Genomic DNA, 9,374 nt, shown 5'->3' with positions numbered 1-9,374 from the left:
AAAGACCGGTCCATTTTAAACGTGTTTCAGCCGACGACCGTGTTTCTCTCCAAGGTCGACGCGCAAGAAAATTCCCCGGACACGTCACATCAACCGTCCGGCCGTCCAACCCACAGTCGCTCAGCCTCTGGTGGCCGTCCGATCATCCCGCGGAATATCCCCGCGGTTCCCGGTCCAGCCCCCAGCACCTTCTCGGAACGGTCTGGAGCTAATACACTTGCCCCCCTACTGTTTCCTCTTGTCCGTAACGGGTCCAGACTCGAACGAGAGGAGGACTTGTATATAAAAATAGGATTTTTTGTGTGGCCGCCCGCTGAAAGTTAAAGAAGGGAAGCTACCGGGCCCTATTTCACCTTCAATTTTGCTAGGCTAGGGGAGAGAGGAGGAGGAAGCAAACGCCGGAGCACTTGCACGCGTTCTTCGCCTCTCACCCCACGGGACGGGAGGCGAGGGCGCGGCGAGCCAGCCGGCGGGCGCAATCGGACTTGGGGAGGCAAAGGAAATCCCGGAGAGCAGTTCATTTTCGCCTCCCCATTTTCCTCCCGATTTGGGTTCGGTCTGCGTCGATTAGTCCGGCGCCCGAATCCGCAACAATCCCGTTCGCCGAGGGATCGAGCAAGCCAGGCGTGTATCGTAGGCGGTAGTCCGTTCCTGCCCCTTCTCCTCCTTCGCCTGCTCTTGCCGCGGTCTCCCCTCCGGCCGATTTGGAGCCGACAGGTTGGTTTGGTGATCGCTCGAGCTTTTCCTTCGGTGCTGTTCGATTTGTGATCGGGGAGATGTGAATGCGGGTGGTTTTAGTGGCGTGTCGTTGATCTGCGGTGAGGAAATCGCATGCTTTAAGGAAGGATTGATGGTCATCAGAGCCATCTTTGTCGGTCGTTGAAATCTTGAGGTGGCAGGGTGGTTGGTCGCAGATGAAACATATTTGCTTGGCTGGCATAATTGTCGGCTTGAAGTGTACTCCCTCCGTCCCAAAAATATTGCAATCCTAGAGTTTGAAAAATGTCCCACAAAAAAATGCAATCCTAGCAACTGCAGCTGCAGATCAGATGTCAGGCTGTCACGCAGGCAGGTACTCAGTAATTCAGATTGAATTGTCATTATGTTCGTAAAAAATGTATACATACTTGATAACATGCAAACACACATTTTGTTTAGGTGATAGGTTCGTGTGATTAGTTTCTAACAAAAGGGATTTTTTTTAAAAAAAATTCTGGCTTTAATTGTTAAGGCCTGTTTAGATAGAGAGACTATGTTGCAAATCACCATGCCAGAATTCAAGTTGGTGTCCTTCAAATCTTTTTATTATATATATAGCCTATTAATCATTGACTGGTCTGAAAAGTAGCAAGAGCTAGGTTGAATTGTAATTCGTCTTTACAGCTTTATGTCCAGCAACTTGTGTGCAATATTTTGTTTGACCTGATAGTGTGACATTTCCTTGTACATTCTTACTGTAAAACTTGTTTATCTGATTCAGCTTACTTTGTTCCAATTGGCAGATCATTCAATATCCTTGTCATACATTCCCAACCTTGATATAAAGACCTCCTACATTCAGAAAGCCTGTATTTTTGAAGGATATTTCACAATGAAGCCCAATCAGTTGATTCTATCCACTCTTGATATAGACAGGGGATACCCATACAAGTTCCAACCAGAGTTTCCAACGTCTCATGATCTTGGATTGAATTTGTTTTCACAAGCCGGTACAGTGCTGGGTACTTGTTTAAGACATCATAGGAAGATTTGCTCTTCTGGAAATGTAATGGTCCATGGAGCTTTCAATCGCCTCAACAAGCTTTCTCGAGCTCTCTATTTCTGGCTTTCTAGACCATCTGATCCTAAGATTTTGCGCTGGCTGGCAGCTGTAGCAGCGAAGAGTTCTAGATCTTGTCAGTTGCGTTTCAACCAAGTGGGCTCCCACATGCAAAACTTGACTAGACTGCAGTTCAGCTTTCTAGTGAGACAAGAGCAAGCAATACAACTAATTTTAGCTAGGTTTGCAAGTGGAACGATTGGGCGACTATTGAATGAGCAGCAACATGCCTCCAATCTTCTTACTCTAGCTGGCGCTGCTGCTATCGTACCACCACTTGAAAATATGTGAGGACCATGCTCCAATGCAGTTTATTTGTATTTGTGATGCACTCTCCTTATTCGTTTCTTTCTGTTGTATAGTTGTCTCTAGTTAACTGATGATTTCCTTTTTTGAATGGACAAGATCACCAATGATGCTTACCGAGTCAATCGCATCGCGAAACATTGACAGTGATATCAGAAGACTTGTTGATCAGCCTTATGTAGAAGGAAAAGGCTTAAGTTGTGCTTGTCCTTCTGTACCTAGTACTATATTTCAAGAAGATCCAATTGAACCAAAAACTGGAATCAAATTCCCAGCATTTCTGGAAGATGACTCCAGTCCATCTGCAGCGGTATTTTCCTTTTCCTTAAAACCATAGTTTCTCTTATTCCGGAGGAATTGATTTTATTTCTTACGTATATAGAATTTTTCATTTTAAATCATTTTCATTGTTATGCAAGGTAGTGGTGTATAACAATCAATAGATAAATTGAACCAGCTGGGGTACATGTTCGTGATTTTTTTTCTATTGAAACTTGCTTTTACAATTTAGAACTTATAAGTCTACATAATTTGTATATACTGTATACTTTTATGAATCCGGTATCTGCACAATGCAATTTTTTTATCGGTTTTGAAACATTGACTTAAATCTTTCAGTTTTGGTATATTACTTTTCAGTTTTCGTATCGTTCTGTAAAATTTTTCGTTTTGATCCCTCCTTGTGACAGTTTCTATTGATAATTAAACCTTCAGGTCCTTGTTGGGATAGGTTTCAAAGGCATGAGAGTAATGAGGGTCAAAAATCTGAACCTGTACGCTTTTGGTTTATGTGAGTTACAGAATTTTTTCAATTGGTTCTGTTCTGTGTCAGTTTGCCAGTGAGCCAGTGAATACTGCTTATTTGACAAGCCTCTGTTTGTTACTGACGAAATTTTCTCATAGATATGCAACCGACTTCTATCCGGGAAAAGCTGGGTCCTAAGTATGGTTCATTTCCAACGGACAAGCTGATGGAGAACCCTGATTTCTATAGCGATCTTCTCAGGTATATCGATACATCATTTTCATGATAATTCTGAACTTGTTGCTTACCGTAAGGTCCTGTTTGTAAAGGAGGTTTTGGGATCTGTTTCTTAGGATTTAGTTGTAAATCCTAACATTTCTAGAGCAAATCTCATCTCCCAGTCAGGCCCTACGTGAGTTTGGCGACCATACATTTTAGGAAGTGCATAGGCCTAGCACTGGTGCAAGCGGTAGAGTCTTACCGCCTGTGACCAGAAGGTCCCGGGTTCGAGTCGCGGTCTCCTCGCATTGCACAGGCGAGGGTAAGGCTTGCCACTAACACCCTTCCCCATACCCCGCACAGAGCGGGAGCTCTCTGCACTGGGTACGCCCTTTATAGGCCTAGCACTGACTAATGTGGCTGCACAAAATTTAGCTCCCTTGTTAAGTAATGTAAGACCAAAGGTGCATATGGAACATCCACTGAGCTGGATATGTTATTGTGCTAGGTGGTTGCTGGGAGCAATACTTGCTATCAGTTGATGTATTATCATTAAATAAATTTCTGCTTATATCTGCATTTGTATTAGTGTCATCCATTTCAGAATGTATGTGACACACAGGTGCTCATGCAAAGTTTACAGCCTCATTTGCATATATACAATGACTTATTAATCCTCAGAGTACAGATTTTTGTTTAGGGGCAAGCAGATATTGTAGGCATTCTGAATGTTTACATCGAATCTGTTGTTCTGGAGTATGACAATAGTTCTCCTTGTTCATTCTGTTATCTTCTGATGCTCATAAACTTGTATTATTATTTTCCAGGGAAAACCTTGATATGAGGGTTAGGTTGGTGGTTAACTACAATGGCCTTAGCGTTGGTGCAGTGCGAGAGTAAGAAAAATAAAACTGTCATGATTCTTCTCTCACCATGAAATTATGTTGTCTTTTGAAGACAAAACTCACACTCATTTTATTTTTCTTGCAGCGTGTTTGAGAAGTCCCTTGGCCTGCGTCTACAGAAGGTACTTTGTGGCTCAGGCGCTCAGCTGCTACTGCAATTCTTTTCTAGTTATTATGTCTAGTGTAGAACTGACTTACAGACCTCTGCATTTCCATTCAACCAGATAAATCCTAACACTGACTTTCACTGCTTGAAGACCTTTGGTTCTCACTTCACGGAAGATATCACCATACCTTCGGTAAGGTCTAATCCATCATTTGAGGTTCTATAAGTTTAAACATGATCGCTTGACTAGTTAACTACACCCTCTGTTCCTTGCAGTAGCAATGAACTTACCTTGACCAACCTAGGAGAAGCTAGGTGGCATTGTAAATAAGAAGAAATAGGCTCCCAAATTTTGAGTCCAAGTGGACTCAAACCTGGCTAGTGATGTACAACCACACCTACCATCAATTGAGATAGGCTTGGTTCCTACATTTAGTATGATCTTTTTTATAAACAAAGACCAGAGAAAATCTGTATGAACAATATTGCAACCCACTAGAACTACCTAAATAATTACTATGGTGGGGCGCCTTTGGTGTCCCAGCATAGCAAGCCCCAAGCCCTAGGAAAGGAGGAGGGTTGTGTTAGGCACGGCGAGCCAATGTAAAAACTTAGCCACTTTAATGGAGATGAAACCCAAAAGAATCCCGTTGGGGCGTAACCCTCTTAGCGACGCGCCATGTCAGGACCCGGGTATGGTGTTAAATGAGTAAGGGCCGAGTTGTCACCCCCGTGACGCGCCGTGTCGCGATCTGGACACGGTGTCAAGTGAGCAAGGATTGGGTCGTCGCATCCTTAGTGCGCGCCACATCGGCGCCCGGGTGTGGTGCAAAATAAGCAAGGGTCTTCACACCTACCTCGACGGGTGCGAAGGGTAAGGAAGCTAGTCGAGCCAACTAGGACCTGTTTAGGTAGCTGGAATGTAGGGTCCCTTACATGTAAGTTAAGAGAGTTAGTGGACACAGCGGTTAGGAGGCGTGTAAATATCTTATGCGTCTAAGAGACTAAATAGAAGGGGCAGAAGGCGAAGGAGGTGGACAATACCGACTTCAAGCTCTGGTACACAGGGACAACTTCAAATAAAAATAGAGTTGGAGTTTTGATTGATAAGAGCCTCAAGGATGGTGTTGTGGAGGTGAGAAGGCAAGGGGATATGATCATCTTAGTTAAACTTGTCATTAGTGATATGGTCATAAACGTAATTAGTGCGTATGCCCCCAAGTAGGCCATGATGAGAGTGCTAAGCGGCTTTTTTGGGAATACTTAGATCGCTTGGTTAGAGCTGTCCCTATTAGCGAGAAGCTCTTTATAGGAGGTGATCTTAATGGCCATGTAGGTACATCAAGTGCAGGTTTCGAGGCGGTTCATGGGGGGTTCGGATATGGTAGTAGGAACCAGGAGGGAGATGAAGTCTTAGACTTCGCCATAACTTTTGATCTGATGATAGCTAACACTTTCTTCCGTAAGAGACAGTCTCATTTAGTGACCTTTAGTAGCGGCCAGTACTTTAGTCAAATCAACTTTGTTCTTACAAGAATGAGGGATAAACGAACATGCGTGGACTGTAAGGTGATACCTGGAGAATGTGTGGTCGCTAAACACAAGCTGGTGGTGGCTGACTTCCGCTTTCTGGTGCAAGCTTGTGGGAACAAACAAGTTAGGGTTGTTAGAACGAAGTGGTGGAAATTAGAAAGGGGGGCATCAAAGGTCTCTAAGGAAAAGGTCATTGAAGAGGGCCCTTGGAATGATGAAGGCGATGCAAACAGCATGTGGGAGAAGATGGCAACATGCGTTCGGAATGTTGCTTCAGAGGTGCTTGAGTGACTAAAGGGAGCGGATCGACTCGAAAGACACTTGGTGGTGGAATGAATATGTGCAAACGACTATTAAGGAAAAGGAGTGCTATAAGCGCTTGTATCATGACAGGTGTGCAAACAATATAGAGAAGTATAAGGTGGCAAAGAAGATTGCAAAATGAGTGGTGAGTGAGGCAAAGGGGCGGGCCTATGAGGACCTTTACCGGCGTTTGAGTATGAAGGAAGGAGAGAAGGACATTTATAGGATGGCTAGGGCTCACGATAGGAAGACAGGGGACTTCAACTAAGTCAAGTGCATAAAGAATGAGATGGAGCAGCTCTTGGTGAAGGAGGATGAGATCAGACATAGATGGCAAGAGTATTTTGATAAATTGTTCAATGGTGAGAACGAGAACACCGTTCAGCTGGACGACTCGTTTGATGATACTAACAGGCGTTTTGTGCGGATGATTCAAGAATCGGAGGTTAGAGAAGACTTGAAAAATGATGAAAGGGGGTAAAGCGATGGGCCCTGATGGTATCTCAATCAAGATGTGGAGATGTCTCGGAGATTTAGCTATAATATGACTAACTAAGATGTTCAACAATATCTTTCGATCGAACAAGATGTCTGGGGAGTGGAGAAAAAATATATTGGTACCAATCTACAAGAACAAGAGAGATATCTAAAGTTGTACTAATTATCGGGAAATTAAGTTGATGAGCCACACTATGAAGTTATGGGAGAGTCATCGATCAGCTCCTACGAGGAATGACGTAGATATCAACAAACCAATTTGGTTTCACAACCACAGAAGCAATCTTCTTAATAAAACATGTTATGGAGCGGTTTAGAGAGCATAAGAATGACCTCTACTTGGTTTTCATTGACTTGGAGAAGGTTTATGACAAGATATCAAGAAATGTTATGTGGTGGTCTTTGGACAAACATAAAGTCCCATTAAAGTACATCATCCTCATCAAGGACATGTACAATAATGTTGTGACTAGTGTTCGAACAAACGATGGTAACAGATTACTTCCCGATTAAAATCGGACTTCACCAAGGGTCAGCCTTAAACCCATATCTCTTTGCCTTGGTAATGGATGAGGTTACCAGGAACATACAAGGGGATATTCCTTGGTATATGTTGTTCGTTGATGATATAGTGTTAGTGGACAAAAGCCAGGTGGGAGTAAATAGGAAACTAGAGTTATGGCGGCAGACCCTTGAGTCTAAATGTTTTAGATTGAGCAGAACTAAAGCCGAATACATGAGATGCGACTTTAGCGGAATTGTACAAGAGGAGGGAGATGTGAGTTTGGAAGGTCAAGTAGTGCCTAAGAAGGATACCTTTTGGTATCTGGGATCGATGCTACAGAGGGATGGAGATATGAATGCAGACGTTAGCCATAAAATCAAAGCAGGGTGGATCAAGTGGCGACAAGCTTCTGGCATTCTCTATGATAAGAGGGTATCATAAAAGCTAAAAGGCAAGTTCTATAGAACGACGATTAGACCGGTTATGTTGTATGGAGCAGAATGTTGGCCTACAAAGATTCGACATGTTCAACAACTGAGTGTTGCAGAAATGCGTATGTTGTGATGGATTTGCGGTCACACAAGAATGGACCGAGTTCGGAACGATGATATACGTGATCGCCTAGAGCTAGCACCAATTGAAAAAAAACATGTCCAACATCGGTTGAGGTGGTTTGGCCATGTCCAAAGGAGACCTCCAGAGACACCAGTGCATTGTGGAGTCCTAAGTCAAGCTAATAATATGAGAAGAGGTAGAGGAAGACCGAAATTGACATGGGGGAGGCAATAAAAAGAGATTTGAAAGCTTGGGATATACCTAGAAATTTATGTTTGAATAGAAGTACTTGGAAAACAACTATTGAAGTACCTGAACCGTGATTTGAGGCTCTTGGTGGGTTTCAACTCTAGCCTACCTCAACTTACCAAATTCTAGATTTGAGTATAGTGGCAAAATGTTATGATGTTACCCTCTCTATAGCCATTCTTTATTATAAGGATAACATGTAAATATAACTGCAGGGTACGAAGATTGACTTCTGTCAAACATCAGATGGGAAACTAATAACAGAAAGTAAGTACATTATACCCACAAAAATCTTTTGAGCTGTTCTCCACTGCAATATTGGATCCATCTTGACAAGAGCATTTTTACGCAGTTGATGGGAAACAAATTGGTGCTGTTCAGAGCAAAGATCTTTGCAGTAAGTAAAAACTTGCCAAGTACTCCCTCTATTTCAAATTATAGTTCACTTTAGCTTTGTCCTAAGTCAAATTTCTTGAATTTCACCAAGTTTTAGAAAAATATGTTAACATCTGCAAGTACAAATAAATGCACTATCAAAACATATTCCATGGAGGATTTAATGAAATTAATTTGATGTTGGTGCAGTTTTCTATAAACTCGGCCAAAGTTAAAGGAACGTGACTTTGGAAAAAAAAAACTAAAGTGACCTATAATTTAGATTTGAGGGAGTAAATATTTCCGGAAAATGATATTTACTTTGCACAATATGTATCCTTGCTTTCCTTGTACTCCCATTCCCTGAACATATGGAAGTGCTGAAAGAAAATACAAAATCTACAGATAAGCTTAATTTGGACAATGTTAAGTTGTTTACTTGTGCCTCTTTTGCATTTGATAAACGACGGAGTGCATCATGCAATTAGCCTAGAGCAGCTTTACAATATGGTACAGTTCCTTTGTTTGTAACTGTTTCTTGTCTGATGAACAGAGGCTTTCTTCGACATGTATATTGGTGACTCACCTGTTTCGCTGGAGGCCAAAAAAGTTGTTACCCAGAACGTGGCTGGACTCATTGGAAGACGCTGAGGAAAGCGAAAGACGATTATTTCATTCTTCTGTACAGTTAGAGAGGATTCATATGAGCGGGAAAATAGGCGAGAATCATTGCAAGTATATAGAGTGATCTGTGTCTTGTAAAGAAAGCAGGCAAAAGCTCCAATGTATATGTGGAAGATAGCATCTTCAGTTGTGCTAGCCCCCATTCTATTTTTTCTTTGTTTGGATGGGCCTTTTGCCTCTTCGTAGCTGCTGTATCATGTAAATGCTCCCATTGAGCCAGGAGTTGTAAAATATTAAATTGAAGACGCTTCTTCCATAAAATGATGCATACCTTTAAATCTTTGTTGCACATTGGGATGTTTGTGGTTCTGGCGTTTCAATGTGTCTGGATCTATATTTTGGTTCTCTCGATTCTCCACACATAAAACAGAGATAAGCACTATTACTGTAAGCGCTACACTGTATAAATAAATAAAATATTAGATAGTTTGTAAAAAGATACTGCTATGGAGTATTATAGTATGTTATCATCAAACACGCTACAAAATTTAATTCAAACAATGGTCACATTAGGAACGAGGAAAATGGAAATAACAAATTTCTGACTTAGCTATTCTCGATGCTCCCACGAT

General features: G+C 42.1%; 1 protein-coding gene across 4 annotated transcripts; it reads left to right on the top strand.

Annotated features, from left to right (window-relative positions):
- Nucleotides 1-332: 332 nt before the first annotated feature.
- LOC136527671 (fatty-acid-binding protein 2-like) lies at nt 333-9,080 on the top strand. Of its 4 annotated transcripts, none has more exons than XM_066520463.1 (11): nt 333-717; nt 1,503-2,106; nt 2,225-2,435; nt 2,840-2,915; nt 3,029-3,131; nt 3,917-3,985; nt 4,080-4,116; nt 4,219-4,293; nt 7,959-8,010; nt 8,096-8,140; nt 8,672-9,080. In XM_066520463.1, the coding sequence occupies exons 2-11, from the start codon at nt 1,592-1,594 to the stop codon at nt 8,767-8,769; spliced, it is 1,281 nt and encodes a 426-aa protein (XP_066376560.1). In that variant the 5' UTR covers nt 333-717; nt 1,503-1,591; the 3' UTR covers nt 8,770-9,080. The 4 variants fall into 4 exon arrangements, with proteins under 4 accessions (XP_066376560.1, XP_066376558.1, XP_066376561.1 ...); XM_066520461.1 differs by having other exon boundaries at nt 333-1,068; XM_066520464.1 differs by having other exon boundaries at nt 333-1,072.
- The last annotated feature ends 294 nt before the right edge of the window (nt 9,081-9,374 follow it).

This window comes from Miscanthus floridulus, chromosome 19 (assembly GCF_019320115.1).
Source record: "Miscanthus floridulus cultivar M001 chromosome 19, ASM1932011v1, whole genome shotgun sequence".
NCBI classification, from domain to species: domain Eukaryota; kingdom Viridiplantae; phylum Streptophyta; class Magnoliopsida; order Poales; family Poaceae; genus Miscanthus; species Miscanthus floridulus.
The sequence above is the reverse complement of the archived record's forward strand: the minus strand, read 5'-3'. Positions and strand labels throughout refer to the sequence as shown.

What these genes read in the sequence shown, in the direction of transcription:
- LOC136527671 (XM_066520462.1), top strand. An exon ending in GTACCACCACTTGAAAATAT is followed by an intron (nt 2,107 to 2,224) that starts GTGAGGACCATG and finishes TGAATGGACAAG; the next exon opens with ATCACCAATGATGCTTACCG. An exon ending in TTCTATAGCGATCTTCTCAG is followed by an intron (nt 3,132 to 3,916) that starts GTATATCGATAC and finishes ATTATTTTCCAG; the next exon opens with GGAAAACCTTGATATGAGGG.